An 18,953-nucleotide genomic window follows, 5' to 3' on the forward strand; every position below is an offset into this window, starting at 1 on the left:
GGGAAGAAGGCAAGTTATTAAAGGATGGGAAAAACTTGGGCAGACATCTTTATGTAGAGGGAAACATTGAATATAGAAGAGAGAGGAGATCATGGCTGTCTTAGTTATCTGGTGCTGATATGAGTGAAATACCACCAAGTGGATGGTTTCAACAAACAGGAGTTTATTCTCTCACAATCTGGTAGGCTACAAGTCCGAATTCAGGGCGTCAGCTCTGGGAGAAAGCTTTCGCTGTTGGCTCTGGAGTATGGACCTTGTCATCAGTCTCCCCCTGGACTAGGAGCTGCTCAGTGCAGGGACCCCAGGTCCAAAGGATGCACTGTGCTCTTGGTTCTTCTTTCTTCATGGTGTGAGGTCCCCATGTCTCTGTGCTTGCTTCTCTCTTTTATATCTCAAAAGAGATTGGGTTAAGACACAATCTAATCTTATAGAGTCCTGCCTCATTAACATAACTTCTGCTACTCCTATCTCATCCCAAATCCTAATATTGCAGAGGTAGAACTTACAACACATAGGAAAATCACATCAGATGACAAAATGGTAGAAAATTCACACAATACCAGGAATCATGGTCTAGCCAAATTGATACACATATTTTGGGGGGACATACTTCAATCCATAACAATGGCAGAGGAAGCAAGAGGGAGTGGAATCAAGGGCCTAAAAAGAAGATTGGCCTTAGAGATAGAATCTCTAAAACAGATGTCAAATGAAATAAAAATGGAGTCATGTGCTTGACTTCATTGTAGTAGACAAAGGTGGTGGAATACAGAACACCCCTACGACTTGACTTTACTGAAACTTAAGCCTAGCTTTCCTGTAAATCAGGTCACCCTCATTGACCAGTGAGATTCTGACAGCTCTTCCACACTTGTTAACCAATGAAATTCTGACAGCATTTCTTTTCTTCCTCATTTTGCCAGTAAAAAGCTGGGGTTAGAACTGGTTTGTTCTGGTGCAAACCCCTGTTGAGAATTTGCATTTCTAACAAGTTCTCTGCTGATGTTACCCAAGGCAGGTCCTGCTCAGGTGCAGCTTCTCATCAAGTTTATTGCAAGTGCCCAGGCAGGGAGCAAGGAGACGTATACCTCAAATCAAGCTCCAAAAACAAAGGGAGGCAGAACCTTTTACACCATCTCTCACAAGGAAGTAATACAATCGTTATGGACTACGTAGGTTATCATGATGTGCAGGCGCAGTAAGACAAATTGCATTTTTTCTCTGGCATTTAGGCTAGTAAACTGGGTTTGATCGGCCTGAGCTACACATGGAGCTCTGAGGACAATGTACAGGAGAGGCTGGTTCCCCTTGGTCTGAGCAGCTACCAGTTGAGCCACACCCAGTGGTATCACTTAAGGCTTTGTTTGATAATAGCTAAGCAGGTCCTGGCTGCTGTTGGTTATCATTGAGAATTTGCATTTGTACCCAGAGATACTGAATCAGAATCTAGATTTTAACAAGATCCCCAGGTGATTCTTTTGTATAACTTCCTGGGAACTTGTTAGAAATCCAAGTTTTCAGCAGGAGTTCAAACCCTACTGAATCACTGAATCAGTTCAAAGCCCTGATGAAAAGCCAGTCACTGCTGATAATTTGCAGAGTACCTTTGCACATTTGGTTTGGTGCTACTTGATTCACGAGTCTTCTGCCTGAATGAAACGCAGCTAATAGATTAATTTTATTAGTGACTCAGTTTTCTTTTGACACAGGGAGGGATTAGATGAAAAGGCCCAGAATATTTGAGGGGGAGAAAGTTCTATGAGGAAATTCATATTGAATGACCTTTATCTTGCCAGAGAATTAAGGAAAGTGTTCTCAGAGTTGGGAGTGGGCTGTGTACTCCAGGGAAGTATTACATCTTTGAAATAGACATTATGAGGTATATGATAGAGTCAATTAAAGATTGATATAATGATTTCTCAGTAACACAGAAAGCCCAGGTGAAACTTAAACTGAGTAGTATTCTGTTGTGAAGTCAATGTTTAAATTAATGCATGTAGAGCATTAGAGAGAGCATTTAGCACTACAAAATCTCAAGAAGTATACCATCACCACCACCAACTTTCTCATCCGTCGTTTCCAGCAACTCTTAACAACAAGGAATAGGAGTAGAGAATGCAGTTATTGTCGTCTTTTTTAGGCTGGACATTGACTTAGATGGATGTGATAGGTGAACAAGGGGGTAAGGGAATCACAGTATTAAGAGCATTCTTGAAGTTCTCTTGAGGTATAGGAGAAAGTGAAGTCAGAAGGGGTTTATTGACTTTGAGACTAGGAAGGGTGTAGGTCAGTAGATTGGCAGTTACAGTGAAGACAATGACAGGATGGGAGGCTGTGGTGAGAAGGGGAATTTCAGAACTGAGATCTTGGGACCTTTTGAGAGATGATTGGGAATATTACTCAGTGATTAAAGTGAATGTACATAGATGAACATAGTTTTAAAAATCATAATGTCGAATGAATAGTCTGGGAGAGCTTCAGTGGAATAGAAATAAAAGTGAATTGAGGAACCCTGAGATGGGAGTGTGAGAAGAATTGCAAAGAGATTGGTAGGGAATGGGAAAACCAAAGACTGACATCAGGGGGAGTGGTAGAGAGAAGGGAACTGGGTGTCACAAGCGCTAAGAGGAAGGAGTTTTGCAGATAACAAGGCTTTCCAGAGGGGATGGTATAAGAGCGGTTGTGAATTTAAAAGAGGAGAGATTGGTTAGGGAGAACAATGGTTGGGAAAGGCAGAAGGGAGCAGGGATGATATGCCCTCCCTTCTCCTCCCAGTGAGTGGATGGAAGGTGGAGTTGGGACAAGAGTGTTGTGGGAAAGTGGTGTGTTTCAGTTATGATGAGGAGCTAGAACAGGCATTCAAGAACAAGGCTGAGAAAGGAGGTGGTAGCGGGGAGTGTTGACAGTAGAGCAGAAACTGCACTAGGGCTTCAGGTGTGAGTCCCCCAGACTCATCCCTCTGGGACTAAACATTTTACCCCTCTGAGTGATATGTTTCTTTGTAAAATCATGCTGGGATCCATTCCCCTTTTACCTCTATATATATGTAGGACAACAGAAGCACATGTGGAGAAGCTGCTTCATTCTGTTTGAGATTTGATACCATTACTTGTGTTGCCAGCTGAAAACCCCAGGTTTTTCTTGGTGTGACTTCTTATAGCCAATAAACAAGAGGCTGAGGTGGGAGATCAGAAAAGATGCCTTCATTTCATTTGTACCAGGAAAGGAACAGTTGGGGTTGTTGCCTCCAAGACTTTTCTCAGGCAGCTTGGGGAGATGGGCTTTTATAGAGAGCCCACAAGGAAATGTAAATTTATCATGAGTATTCAGGACTGACCTTCAGACAGGGGCTCAGAGCTTGGGGATGAGTATGCATTTTCTTTAGACAAGAGTTCCATCCCCCAGGATGGAGGAAGAGGTTGATTTTCTTTCCTTAGGATGTTAAGCCTCTACCCAGAGGCTGGTTGAGGTCATAGTGGCCTGTTTTGTGGTTATCTTGTCAAGGACCATTTCAGAAGGAAGTACAGTTTATTCTGCTCGGTGTAGGAGGATAAGCCAGGGCAGGTGTGTCTTAGAAGGGTTGGGCTCTGAGGCTACCTGCCTCATCTGTTGCTGATTATAGTGTGTGGTTGAAACCATTGGAATTTAAGTTTTTCCAGTACTGGTAATTTATAATTTTCCCATGGCATGTATTTGATTCAGATACTTTACAGCAATTATGAATCCAAGGCTTATTCTCTGATACCAAAAAAACGAAACAAAACAACCAAACCCAGTGCCATTGAGTTGATTCCGACTCAAAACAACCCTGTAGGACAAAGTAAAACTGCCCCATAGGGTTTCCAAGGAGCAGCTGGTGGATTTGAACTGCCGACCTTTTTGGTTAGCAGCTATAGCTCACCATAGCTCTTAACCACTGCACCACCAGGGCTCCAAAGTTCAGCGAAGTAGAACGGAAAACATGCTTTTTATCATTTCTCGAGAGTGAGAGAAGAGCAAAACCATTCTGGATGCAAATAGGGGCAGGAAGGTGCCGGGTTTGCTGTGAGTGGTTCCCTCCTGCTCACCAACATCTTGTCACTGACTCAACTGTAAGCCTCGGTAAAATTACAAGACTCTGAATGTCGCGCCTCTGCAGGGTGGCTTGGGACTAGCTGAAACCACAAATGTTAAACCTTCAAATGCCAAGGGTCTACTCTATGTGTTGCGTGGCGGCAGAATTAAGTTGCTGGGTGTTTTCTGCTCTGTTTAATGGATTTTGATTCTGCCCTTGTGGTTTGCCTGAGGCTGATTAAAACAATGACCTCAGCTTTTCTGATTTCTTTTCAGCTTTTTTGCAGCAGTGACCTTTAAAACAGATTGCTCACTGCTTAACTGCCCAGCTTTCCCAGTGTGTACCTCACTTCTTCCCTCTTTTATGTGGAAATGTGCACATACACTCGCATACACACACCATATCATATACACTGATGGCTCCCATGTAAATAATGATTCCAGAGTGACTACTTCATAAGTCCTGAAAATGCTTGACACACAGGAGGTTAAAGATCCACTTGGTAACGAAAGAAATCTACACCCTGATATAATTAGTGTCGGATATATCTATCTACCTATCTCTGAGTGAATGAATGAATTAACATTTAATTTTGTGCTGGTGTCACTGATTTTTGCTGCCTAGAGAAAGTGAATATATCAAATAGTGGTTAGTATGATGGATAACAAGATACTGACTTATTGAAACTCTGGTGAAAAGTTTGCTTAGATGAAAAACTGCCAGAAACTATAGTAATTTCTACCCAAAGAATCCTTGTATTTTTTAATGTATGTACTTGTCATGGATTGAATTGTGTGTCCACCCCCCCCCCCCGCCCCATGTGTGTATCAACTTGGTTAGGCTATGATTCCCAGTATTGTGTGGTTGTCCTCCATTTTGTCATCGTAATTTTATGTTAAGAGGATTAGGATGGGATCGTATCACCACCCTTACTCAGGTCACCTCCCTGATTCAAAGTAAAGGGAGTTTCCCTGGGGTATGGCCTGCACCACCTTTTACCTCTTCAGAGAGAAAAGGAAAGAGAAGCAAGCAGAGAGTTGGGGACTTCATGCCACCAAGAAGGCAGTGCTGGAGCAGAGCACATCCTTTGGACCAGGGTTCCTGCTCAAAGAAGCTCCTAGTCTGGGGGAAGATTGATGAGAAGGCCAACAGAGAAAGCCTTCCCCTAGAGCTGACGCTGTGAATTTGGACTTTTAGCCAACCTTACTGTGAGAAAATAAACCTCTTTGTTAAAGCCAGCCACTTGTGGTATTTCTATTACAGCGGCACTAGATGACTAAAACAGTACTGTAATGTTTGTTTGATAGATATAACCTTAAGTTCTGGGTAAAGATAGAGCTCATATAGCTTGTTATCTACTTGGTATCTCTGTCCACATTTTGACTCTCAGTAGAATGGTATCACACCTAAATAGTCTGTCATTGTTTTTCTCACTTTAGTTATTGTCAAATGAAAGTATCTCTTTTATCAACTCTGTTATCAAAAGATACATTGAAAATGGAAATAATGAGTTGGAAGATATATTCAACATCCCTGACTTTGGATGCAGTGATAGTGCTCTCTCCCCACTTTTGAACAATATTCTTACCGTATGGAATCCATGGTATGTGGTGATAAGGGAGTGGTTCCTCTAATTCTGTTCACTTGTCAACTTGTCCCTGGCTCATGGCCAGAGACCTTTGTCTGAGACTTTTGAGGACCACCATAAGGCCTCTTTGAGCCTGAGCCCTCTCCATCACTCCCTCTCTTCTCTACCCCCACCCCCAACTAATTTTACTCCATCACTCCCTCTCTTCTCTACCCCCACCCCCAACTAATTTTACTTCCTTTTGTATCTGGCATGTGGTGGCGTCTTAATCATTCTCCACTCATTCCAGTTTCACTCTTGGATGAAGGAGAGAGCCGTGATCCATAATGTGAAGGAGTGGAAGTGACCTACATAATGGTCCTGCCACAGGATCATTGTCTAAAAGACCATCATGCATTTCTCCACGTAGAAAGTAACCTCTCACTAACATAATTATTAGGCTAAAAGAGTTTGTTTCCTTTTCATCCTTGAGTTATAATTCAGAGGACCTCTTTCTATTGCTTTGTTCTTCATTATAGTTGGGAGTGAATGGAGGAATGCACCCCACTGCAACTATGTGAAGCTCCTAGCATCCCTATTTGCACCTAACAACTTGGAAGTCACCATTTCCAGAGCTGGCAGAAAGGAATAGGCTAAGAGATTAAGGAGCCACTTTTGGGCAAAAAACATAATATATGTCAATATCATTCATAGGGCTAGCAGCTCAAAGAAGTCTGTAGGGCCAACCAAAACACCCAAACCCATTGCCGTTGATTCTGACTCATAGCAACCCTATAGGACAGAGTAGAACTGTCTCATAGAGCTTCCAAGGAGCGGCTGGTGGATTTGAACTGTCAGTCTTTTTGGGTAGTAACCAAGCTCTTAAATACTCTGCCATCTGGGCTCCAGTGATGAGGTGTTAAGAATACTCACAGAGAAATGATTTTAACCATAATGTAGACGTAGAAATTAAAGCTATAGTGAAGGCAGCAACACTTCAGTAATTTATTCCATCAGAACAACTCCTCCAGTATCTAAACCGGTTTGGTGCTCCTAAAGCTCTTTTCCCACTTAGGGTCTAGGCCAAAATCATTCCATAAAAGCCCTCTGTCCTCCACGTCGTCTGTGCCCACAGTTGTCTTAGGGTAACTTCTAGCCTTTGTCTCTGGTTGCCTCAGCCATTTTTCAAATCCTGCTTTTACTCCACCTCTCCCCACCTTCCGCCCTCCCCATTTTCTTGGTCTTGGTATTTCAGACTTACCTCATTTATACCTTGCTTGAGCCGTCAACTCAGACACCAGTTCCTCTTTTCCCTGATCTTGAAAACTAAGGCCAACTATACTTACACCCTGCCCCCACTCACTTCAACACTAAATCCGAACTCCAGGAACCAGCCAGAGCTTTGGCTCTCTTCCCCTCTAACCTTCAGTCCCAAAGTTCTATTTGTCTGGGAAGCCAGGCTAAGAAGCCACCATAGTTATAGCCTCATAAAGAAAGCACTGTGGACTTCGCTGTATTTGAAAATGTCTTTTGAGCCATTAAAATTGTGATACCTTACCATGTACTCTTGATGTAATAGAATGTCTTTTGCTATTTATTCATTCATTTATCTATACCTGCATTCCTCTAAACTTTGGAATACTCAATCTAAGTACCTCTTAGTTGAAAAAAAAAAAAAAAAACCTTTTGCCGTCAAGTCAATTCTGACTCATAGCGACTGTGTAGGACAGAATAGAACTGCCCCCTAGAATTTCCAAAGAGCGCCTAGTGGATTCGAACTGCCAACCTTTTGGTTAGCAGCTATAGGACTTAACCACTATGCCACCAGGGTTTCCAAACCAAACCCATTGCTGTTGAGTGGATTCTGACTCATAGTGACCCTTCAGGACAGAGTAGAACTGCCCCCATAGAGTTTCCCAGGAGCACCTGGTAGGTTTGAACTGCCGACCTTTTAGTTAGCAGCTGTAACACTTAACCACTACGCCACCAGGGTTTTTCCTTTTAGTTGGAGATCTGTCTTTTCCAATTATACCAAGAATTTTTCAGGCAAATTTCATAATAGATGTTATTCCCAAGTAGGGCACTAGGTGGTGGTGGTTGTTAGGTGCCTTGAGTCGGTTCCAACTCATCGCGACCCTATGTACCACAGAATGAAACACTGTCCTGTCCTGTGCCATACTCACAATCGTTGTTATCCTTGGGCCCATTGTTGCAACCACTGTGTCAATCCATCTTGTTGAGGGCCTTCCTCTTTACCACTGACCCTGTACTTTACCAAGCATGATGTCCTTTCTCCAGGGACTGATCCCTCCTGACAAACGCATCCAAAGTATGTAAGACGCAGTCTCGCCATCCTTGCTTCTAAGAAACATTCTGGTTGTACTTCTACCAAGACAGATTTGTCTGTTATTTTGGCAGTCCGTGGTATATTCAGTATTCTTCGCCAACACAATTCAAAGGCGTCAATTCTTCTTTGGTCTTCCTTACTCATTGTCCAGCTTTCACATACATATGATGCCATTGAAAATACCACGGCTTGGGTCAGGCACACCTTAGACTTTGAGGTGACATCTTTGCCTCTCAACACTTCAGAGAGGTCCTTTGTAGCAGATTTGCCCAGTGCAACACATCTTTTGATTTCTTGACTGCTGCTTCCGTGGCTGTTGATTGTGGATCCAAGTTAAATAAAATCCTTGACACCTTTAATCTCTTCTCCGTTTATCATGATGTTGTTTATTGGTCCAGTTGTGAGGATTCTTATTTTCTTTATGTTGAGGTGCAAACCATACTGAAGGCTGTGGTCTTTGATCTTCATTAGTTAGTGCTTCAAGTCCTCTTCACTTTCAGCAAGCAAGGTTGTGTTATCTGTATATTGCAGGTTGTTAATTAGTCTTCCACCAACCTTGGTATCACATTCTTCTTCATATAGTCTAACTAACCAAGTAATAATGCTTCCTCTTCTGGTGAATTTACAGTACCTGGAAGGACATTTTTACATGTGATTTTGTTTAGTTAACAATATTTTGAGTTATGTGTTAAGGTTTCAAAGTTGTTGATTCCAAATTTGACCAGAATTTGTAAGGATAGTCACTTGGTACATTTGGTCAACCTTTTTCGTTTTCAAAGTATTTTTATATCTATGACTGTATTTGATTTTCACAGCCATTGGTGAGACTGATAGACTAGTCATGACTGCTTCTATTTCATAAATGAGGAAAGCTAAGATTCTGGCAGTTAAGGGACTGCTAATTGACGCACACCACATTATTCACAATCTTAAAACTAGGACCCAGAGCTCTTAACTTCCAGGCCAGTGCTTTTCCCCTGTGCCACACTGGGTAGCGGTAAGTTTATAAAGGGAAATAGGAAGACCTATTGTGGCCTCGAATTAATTTTATACCTTAAAGACTATATTTTAGTATACCAAAGAGATTGGTATTGATCGCCAACCAAATTTTTATAATGCTGCTGGTAAGCAATGCCACCTGAGAGAAAGTCCAACATATATTGTGCAAGGAGATACATATAGAGATACTGAGTGCTGCATTGTTTCTAACAGGAAAAACTTTGTATCAGCCTAAATTTTGATAAACATGGGATTGGGCAAATAAGTTGGTGTATATTCAGTGATTAAAGCAAATGAACTAGATGTACACACATAAACATAGTTTTAAAAAATCACAATGCTGAATTAAAAAAACAAATTAGCAGAATGATACCATTAGTATAATTAAACATACACTGAATTTTGCTCATGGGTACATATATGTGTATGACCAATCCTTTAAAATAGGCTGACAGGGTACCACCAACACGGCCACCCTGGGGGGAGTACATGTATCACAAAGGGATGTCAAATAAATAAGTTAAAATATAAATAATTATCAACTCATTGGTATTTACTGAATTATTATTCTCTGCAGTTTCCTGTATTTTTAAAAATTTCACAAAAAGTGGGTAAGTGGCACTTGTGGCTACCACAAGGGGACCTCAAGAAAAGGAAGACACTTATGGTTATACTCCTGTGAGGACTGTATGCCTCACCCTAGCAGAAAGATTGTGAGGAGATATTTATTCCTGGAAGTACTGTGGTTGGCATTTTTAAAAAAGCAAATGTAAGTATTAGGTGGGCCAGTTGGTAACACTCCTCAATGTGGCAGAAGGGAGGCTTGAGCTGTGGATCTCCCCTTAGCTCTGAAAGCTTTACAGTGACAGGGAGAGCATTAGGGGAACAGGACTGGACTTGCTCTTCTGTCCCTGTCCCTGAAGTCTCTGAACGTGTCACGTGTTAAGACTGTGAATGAGCCATTCTCATTGCCCACTTTCTGGTACATTATTTATTGTCTTCATGCTTATACTTTTTCATACATTTCTAGGCATGAAAGAATGCACACCAAAAGACCCTATCATGTGGAGGATGCAGAAAAATACTGCCTTGAGGATGATTTGGTCAACCTTGAGGTTCTGGATGAGGTACTAAATATTTTGCAGGCAACCCTCACCAATGACATTTGTCTCACGTGAATGGTCTGACCTTTCTGTTATAGACCATCTTCTCCTAAGGTCACTTGGAAATTTAATTGTGGTAGAGTTGGGCTGAAGTGCGGGGAATATTTGGTTGCTGTGTCTGTGATCCTGTGTTATGTATTCATTTCCAGTCCCTCAAATGATGAAGAGAAAATAATTTGAATTTTTCCAATAAAGCCCTTTACATTGTTGACCTGAATGATGGAATATATCAGCTGAAAGTATTTTCTGTTTAATAAAAGCTTACAACTTAACCTTAGAAATTAAGATAGTTGGTTACTTCATTTAGGGAAATAGTGGCATTAATATAGCTTGAATTCTAAATTTGAAAACTGTGACAATCCCCATTTAAAATATGCATGTTTAATAGAGCTGTTAATTGTGGTGGACCTGCTTCTGCTGATTCTAACTCTGGGGACCCTTAACTTCAATGCCTGAATCTCTAAAGTATATTATAAAAATGTTCAATTTTATATTTTCACCACATAAATTTTAAGTGCAATGCTTTGAGAAATGAAATTACTATATTATATGTGCTTTAGCAGTAGGAAAGGCCTATTAAATCAAATTCTAAGTAACATTTTGATTGGATGAGACAGTTTTTCATAACAACAAATAAAATCTTTGTTGGATATCTCGGTGTCTGTTAGCAAGTCCTTTTAACCCATGTTTGTCAGAATAGAACTATGCTCCATCAAGCTTTCAGCGACTGATTTTTTGGAATTAGATCACCAGCCCTTTCTTTCGAGGCATCTCTGGTTGGACTTGAACTTCCAACTGAAAGGAATATGTAAGCATATTCCTAATGTTTCTTCTTTCAAAACAAACATCTACCTTTAGAATCTTCAGGGTCAGTGTATGATTTAAATTGACAACTTTCATCTTTTAGAGAAAAGATATTCTTGTAAGAATGAATTTATTTTTAAAATTTCTCTCTTAATTAGAAATAATGTTAAATTTCAATATCATTTATTCACTTAGGATACAATTATTCATCAGTTGCAGAAGCGTTATGTGGACTTGCTGATTTATACATATGCTGGAGACATCTTAATTGCCTTAAACCCTTTTCAGAATCTAAGCATATACTCTCCACAGGTAAGGAATTCATTAAGAGCATATTACTCCTTAGTAATAATCAATTAAAAATCACAAGGCAAAAGAAAAAAAAGTTAGAATGAGACTGTGCTACTCTTAGGGGTGCATACTTAAAAATGCAGGTAATTTGCAACACAAGGAGCCCTGGTGGCACAGTGGTTCAGAGCTTGGCTGCTAACCAAAAGCTTGGCAGTTTGAATCCACCATCTGCTCCTTGGAAACCCTATGCAGTTTCCAAGTTCTGCTTTGATGTATAAGGTCACTGTGAATCAGAATTGATGGCATACCACAACAACAGTGCAACACAAACTGAATTCTTACATTTTGTAGTGAATTTTTTAAAACAACCATCAAAAGAAGATGGAAGGAATATACAGAGTCATTATACCAAAAAGAATTAGTCGATGTTCAACCATTTCAAGAGGTGGCATATGATCAGGAACCGATGGTACTGAAGGAAGAAGTCCAAGCTGCTCTGAAGACATCGGCGAAAAACAAGTCTCCAGGAATTGATGGAATATCAATTGAGATGTTTCAACAAACAGATGCAGCGCTGGAGGTCCTCACTTGTCTATGCCAAGAAATATGGAAGACAGCTTCCTGGCCAACTGACTGGAAGAGATCCATATTTATGCCTATTCCCAAGAGAGGTGATCCAACCGAATGTGGAAATTATAGAGCAATATCATTAATATCACACGCAAGCAAAATTTTGCTGAAGATCATTCAAAAACGGCTGCAGAGGAGGCGGGGCCAAGATGGCGGACTAGGTGGACGCTACCGTGGATCCCTCTTGCAACAAAGACTCGGAAAAACAAGTGAATTGATCACATACATAACAATCTACGAACCCTGAACAACAAACACAGATTTAGAGATGGAGAACAAACAAATACGGAGAGGCAGCAATTGTTTTCAGAGCCTAGAGCCAGCGTACCAGTCAGCGGATTTTCTGGAAAAACTAGTTTCCCAGTGATGGCTCGGAGACGGCAGTCCATATCAAACCACATAAAGAAGCAGACCATGACAGCTTCTCCAACCCCCCAAACAAAAGAATCAAAATCTTTCCCAAATGAAGATACAATCCTGGAATTATCAGATACAGAATATAAAAAACTAATTTACAGAATGCTTCAAGACATCACAAACGAAATAAGGCAAACTGCAGAAAAAGCCAAGGAACACACTGATAAAACTTGAAGAACTCAAAAAGATTATTCAAGAACATAGTGGAAAAATTAATAAGTTGCAAGAATCCATAGAGAGACAGCATGTAGAAATCCAAAAGATTAACAATAAAATTACAGAATTAGACAACGCAATAGGAAGTCAGAGGAGCAGACTCGAGCAATTAGAATGCAGACTGGGACATCTGGAGGACCAGGGAATCAACACCAACATAGCTGAAAAAAAATCAGATAAAAGAATTAAAAAAATGAAGAAACCCTAAGAATCATGTGGGACTCTATCAAGAAGGATAACTTGCGGGTGATTGGAGTCCCAGAACAGGGAGGGGGGACAGAAAACACAGAGAAAATAGTTGAAGAACTCCTGACACAAAACTTCCCTGACATCATGAAAGACGAAAGGATATCTATCCAAGATGCTCATCGAACCCCATTTAAGATTGATCCAAAAAGAAAAACACCAAGACATATTATCATCAAACTCGCCAAAACCAAAGATAAACAGAAAATTTTAAAAGCATCCAGGGAGAAAAGAAAGGTTTCCTTCAAGGGAGAATCAGTAAGAATAAGTTCAGACTACTCAGCAGAAACCATGCAGGCAAGAAGGGAATGGGACGACATATACAGAGCACTGAAGGAGAAAAACTGCCAGCCAAGGATCATGTATCCAGCAAAACTCTCTCTGAAATATGAAGGCGAAATTAAGATATTTACAGATAAACACAAGTTTAGAGAATTTGCAAAAACCAAACCAAAGCTACAAGAAATACTAAAGGATATTGTTTGGTCAGAAAACCAATAATATCAGATACCAGCACAATACAAGGTCACAAAACAGAACGTCCTGATATCAACTCAAATAGGGAAATCACAAAAACAAACAAATTAAGATTAATTAAAAAAAATAATAATACACATAACAGGGAATCATGGAAGTCAATAGGTAAAAGATCACAATAATCAAAAAGAGGGACTAAATACAGGAGGCATTGAACTGCCAGATGGAGAGTGATACAAGGCGATATAGAATGAAACAAGTTAGGTTTTTACTTAGAAAAATAGGGGTAAATAATAAGGTAACCACAAAAAGGTATAACAACTCCATAACTCAAGATAAAAGCCAAGAAAAACGTAACGACTCAACTAACATAAAGTCAAACACTATGAAAATGAGGATCTCACAATTTACTAAGAAAAACGTCTCAGCACAAAAAAGTATGTGGAAAAAAAAAAAACGGCTGCAGCAGTATATCGACAGGGAACTGCCAGAAATTCAGGCTGGTTTCAGAAGAGGACATGGAACTAGGGATATCATTGCTGATGTCAGATGGATCCTGGCTGAAAGCAGAGAATACCAGAAGGATGTTTACCTGTGTTTTATTGACAATGCAAAGGCATTCGACTGTGTGGATCAGAACAAACTATGGATAACATTGCGAAGAATGGGAATTCCAGAACACTTAATTGTGCTCATGAGGAACCTTTACATACATCAAGAGACAGTTGTTCAGACAGAACAAGGGGATACTGATTGGTTTAAAGTCAGGAGACGTGTGCATGAGGGTTGTATTCTTTCACCATACCTATTCAATCTGTATGCTGAGCAAATAATCCAAGAAGCTGGACTATATGAAGAAGAACAGGGCATCAGGATTGAAGAAAGATTTGTTAACAACCTGCGTTATGCAGATGACACAACCTTGCTTGGTGAAAGTGAAGAGGACTTGAAGCACTTACTAATGAAGATCAAAGACCACAGCCTTCAGTATGGATTGCACCTCAACATGAAGAAAACAAAAATCCTCACAACTGGACCAATGAGCAACATCATGATAAACAGAGAAAAGACTGAAGTTGTCAAGGATTTCATTTTACTTGGATCCACAATCAACAGCCATGGAAGCAGCAGTCAAGAAATGAAAAGACGCACTGCATGGGTAAATCTGCTGCAAAGGACTTCTTCAAAGCGTTGAAGAGGAAAAATATCACCCTGAAGTCTAAGGTGTGCCTGACTCCAGCCATGGTATTTTCAATCGCATCATATGCATGTGAAAGCTGGACAATGAATAAGGAAGACCAAAGAAGAATTGATGCCTTTGAATTGTGGTGTTGGCGAAGAATATTGAATATACCATGGACTGCCAAAAGAACCAACAAATCTGTCTTAGAAGAAGTACAGCCAGAATGCTCCTTAGAGGCAAGGATGGCGAGACTGCATCTTACATACTTTGGACATGTTGTTAGGAGGGATGAGTCCCTGGAGAAGGACATCATGCTTGGTAGAGTACAGGGTCAGCGGAAAAGAGGAAGACCCTCAACGAGGTGGATTGATACAGTGGCTGCAACAATGAGCTCAAGCATAACAACGATTGTAAGGATGGCTCATGACCGGGCAGTGTTTCCTTCTGTTGTGCGTAGGGTCACTATGAGTCGGAACCAACTCGATGGCACCTAACAACAACAATAATAATAATTATATAATGATAATAATAAATTAAAAAATATATTTACATATACATATGTAACGTGCATAAAATTTATTATTACCATTGAGTTACTTGCTTAATTCTCACCACACCGATAGGTACCATTATCAAGCCCACTTAGCAGACAAGGAAATTCGGCTCAGAGATATTAACTCACTTGTACAAGCTCATGGAGCCAATAAGTGAAAAACTGGGACTTGAACTCAGGCCTGCAGACTCTAGAACCTGTGCTCTACAGACATCTTGATGCAATGATTCCCTTAATAAGTGACCAAGTTTTGGTTTAGTGGACAACAGGTAGTGGAGCATTAGGAGGTGCAGGATTTAAAAGCTTGACCATTTTCCCTTACATTAATAATTTTTTTTCTTCAGTTTTCCAGACTTTATCATGGTGTAAAACGAGCCTCAAATCCCCCCCACATATTTGCATCAGCAGATGCTGCTTACCAATGCATGGTTACTTTCAGCAAAGACCAGGTAAGAACTCACCTGCTGTTATTCCCTTGCTACCAAGTCACACTGTAACATGTTGTTCATCTTCCTCTTTAGCTCTTCAGTCCTCCTGAAAGCCTTTCATTCTGGGTGCCGATGCTGACCCAAGGAAATAGGAAATGAAATAGCAGCTCAGTCAAACTGGAACACTGATAAAGTCACGGTAGCAAGGGAGCGGGAAAACCCTTTTCAAGATGTGAAACATTCACATCAAGAGTATTTATTTTCCCTAATAAAATGTAATGAGGATATTTCTAATAACATAGAGCAAACATAAACCCAATTTATGGCAATGATTGTAATAAAAACAGGATGTATGTAGAATGGCATAAATGAAATTACTTCCTATTAAGGTCTCAAAATTTTCATGGTTCAGCCCTTTTTGTATGAACTATTGCACACAGGTTGACAGTGATCATGTGCCACACCACTGAGCTGCTGAGAAATTGTTATGGATTGGGTAAAGACTGAACTAACCTAAATTAACCAAAAGGTTAGTGGTTCTAACCCACCAGCTGCCCTGAGGGAGAAAGATGTGGCAGTCTGTTTCTGTAAAGAGTACGGCCTTGGAAATCCTATAGGGCAGTTCTCCTCTGTTTTGTAGGGTAGCTATGAGTTGGGATCGACTCGACAACAACAGTCTTAGTTTTTTTTTAATATATGTGTGTTTCTTTATTCTGTTTGAAATAGAAGTCATCGAATTTGATGAATAATTTTTCAGTGAAAATCATATGTGTATTTCCTGAGACCTAGAAGTCCCAGCTTTAGGACTGGTTGAAGAATAGATGACACTATAATTGCAAGTATAAAATGGAGTACCTGGATTCAATATGAGTTAAAAACTTGGCATCACCAAATTCTTGCCTTTCCCAGAGACTTGTGAAATGTCCATAGATTTCATAGAGAGGTGGTGACTAAAGAGAGAGATGTGTTTCTCAGGTTAAGAAACTGTTTCCCTAATCTTTACACATAAAGAGCTCCTAGAAATCAATAATAAAAAGACCAACAATACAAAAAAAAAGGACAAAGGATATATACAAGTCACACACACACACACACAATATGAATGGCCTTAAAGATGTCCAGCCTTACTCAGAATAAGAGAAATGCAAATAATAAGTACACTTAAATACCACTTTTTTTTTAGCAAAAATCCAACATACCCTGTTGGTGTGGCTTTGGGAGAGCAGGTGCTTCCATATATTCATATAGCCCCTAGGAAAGCAGTCTGGCAGTGTCTATCAAATTTACAAATATATTTACCCTTTGCTCCAACAACCCCACTTCTAGGAATTTATTCTACAGGTGAACCTGCATATAAATATAATAACCTGCATATGGGGTTATTCATTTCAGAATTGCTTATAATAGCAAAAGAAAACATCCAAGCATCAATCAATATGGGACAGTTTCAATAGATTATGGTACATGTATACAGCTGTACAAAAGATTGAAGGTTGAAAAAATACGCAGCTGTTTAAAAGATTGAGGAAACTCTCCATGTGCTGAAATGGAAGGATTCCTAAGTTATACTGCTTAATGAAAAGTTAAAGTTTACGGTGGTAGATATTATATGAAACCATAGTTGAACATACAAGTTGTTTATTGTGCTATTAATCCTTCACTTGACGTTCTGTTTTCTGTCAGTGCGTTGTCATCAGTGGCGAAAGCGGTTCTGGGAAGACAGAAAGTGCCCACCTGATTGTTCAGCATTTGACTTTTTTGGGAAAGGTAATGACTACCTACTTTTTATACTGTGCCTAGAAGTTATTGCAGAATAACAGTATTTCATAAATGACACAGAGTGTTTTTATTATGGGTTACATAATAACATTCCATCTTTGTTATGTTCCCTCTTGATAGCTGTGCCTCTTAACATGTCAGCATGCCATCCTTCCTTCATATAGTGAGGAAAATAATGCCAGCATGATTTTACTAGTTGATCAGCAATTACTAATTGATCGTTAAATACTGAAAGTGGTTAAATGCTAGGAACAGGATCAGGGAGAGGCACTAAGGTGACTGAAAGGTTGAAAAGTAGAAATCTTTGAATAAAAGGTGAGGGAAAATTTTCAACTTGGTGAAATAGACACTGGAGGAATGACTTGAAATACGGTCTAGTAGCTCCTATTTTATATATGTATTCAGAATTAGTATATTATGTGACTAGCTAAGAAAGAATTTCAGGGATTTTGTTATAGGTGAGAACATAATGGATGACTGAAAAAAGTTAAAGGATCCTTCTGTAGGGTCACTATGAGTCAGAATCGACTGGATGGCAACAAGTTTTGTTTTGTTTTGGGTTTTTATTTAATATTCTTTCTAAACTCTTTAGGCCTTTTCTCTGTCAAGGATTTTAAGTGAAGTATGACTGGATTTAAAACCTGATACCTGGGCAGATGACCTAACCTAGACTGATCTGATTAATATGAACCTTGGGAATTGCTCAAATGAGAAAATGATGCTGATGGCTGATGCTAATTTCCCCAAATGGAGGTCTTCCCAAAAAGATAATTTGGGTGGGAAGGAGTGGTGCCTGGCAACTTTGCTGGAGTGATATTTCTGGAGGATCCTTTTGACTGTTCTGTGTTTGGCACAGGCTAATAATCAAACCTTGAGAGAGAAAATTCTGCAGGTGAACTCCCTAGTGGAAGCCTTTGGAAACGCATGCACTGCCATCAATGACAACTCAAGCCGTTTTGGAAAATACCTGGAAATGATGTTTACACCAACGGGAGCTGTGATGGGGGCGCGGATTTCTGAATATCTCCTTGAGAAGTCCAGAGTTATAAAACAGGCCGTGTAAGTACACTAGTTTGTCACTCTGTTTTTTTCTGCAGTATAGACTGGGAGTCTCTGGGAATTTTAATGGCTCCATTTTCACCCTTAATCTCAACAGCCCCTTCCACACCACCAGCCTTCCCAAGAGCAAGGAATTATTTGGGCAAAAGATCAACAGTAGCTTCTGACCTAAAAGATGTTTAAGGGCTGAATATAAAGGGCAGGGATAGGAGTGCTTTGGGATAGGTATGCTTATTTCTCCTGAGTTGGTTAAATCAAGTAGAATTAAACAACATTGCAAATACTTTAAAATACCATTAAATACCATTAAGTCCCTTAAAATTGACTTTGTCTATAAAAGAACAGAAAATATTTTATATGTTAATTTTTTTTTCCTAGATTGAGAGAGGGGGAAATATCCCAATTATTCTCTTTTAAGAACTATATAGCAATAGTGATTAAAAGCATAGACTTTGCTCTAGGTTCAAATGCTAGCTCCCACACTTACTGTGTGACCTTGGGCATGTCACTTAACCTCTCTGTGCCTCAGCTTTCTCATTTGTAAAATGGAGATGCTAATAGTGTCTACCTCATGGGCTTATGGTGAAGAATATTGAGTTCAACAATATAAAATTATTTAAAAGAATGCCTGGTATGGTACATGCAATCCAAGTGTTAGCCACTTTTCCTTTTCCTCCTCCTTGTTCTCCCCTTCCTTATTGTCATTATTATTACAAAACACCAGAGTTTAGAAGCATAAC

At 39.9% G+C, this 18,953-nt stretch overlaps 1 protein-coding gene and 1 long non-coding RNA gene across 2 annotated transcripts in view; one reads left to right on the top strand and one right to left on the bottom strand.

The window, feature by feature from the left end:
* The window catches only part of MYO3B (myosin IIIB), a 575,113-nt gene that overhangs the window by 216,731 nt on the left and 339,429 nt on the right, over positions 1-18,953 (top strand). The window contains 5 exon segments of the mRNA XM_049887401.1: positions 9,998-10,094; positions 11,130-11,246; positions 15,292-15,396; positions 17,059-17,142; positions 18,011-18,213. Of these exon segments, the coding sequence (XP_049743358.1) occupies positions 9,998-10,094; positions 11,130-11,246; positions 15,292-15,396; positions 17,059-17,142; positions 18,011-18,213 (606 nt within the window).
* LOC126077777 (uncharacterized) overlaps positions 7,295-18,953 on the bottom strand; it is a 46,200-nt gene continuing 34,541 nt past the window's right edge. The window contains exons 2-3 of the long non-coding RNA XR_007517847.1: positions 15,409-15,510; positions 7,295-8,599 (exon numbers count right to left, since the gene is read on the bottom strand). This is a non-coding gene — a long non-coding RNA (uncharacterized LOC126077777). The remainder of the gene's footprint in view (positions 8,600-15,408; positions 15,511-18,953) is intronic.

Source organism: Elephas maximus, chromosome 6 (genome assembly GCF_024166365.1).
Source record: "Elephas maximus indicus isolate mEleMax1 chromosome 6, mEleMax1 primary haplotype, whole genome shotgun sequence".
In the NCBI taxonomy this organism is placed as follows: Eukaryota; Metazoa; Chordata; class Mammalia; order Proboscidea; family Elephantidae; genus Elephas; species Elephas maximus.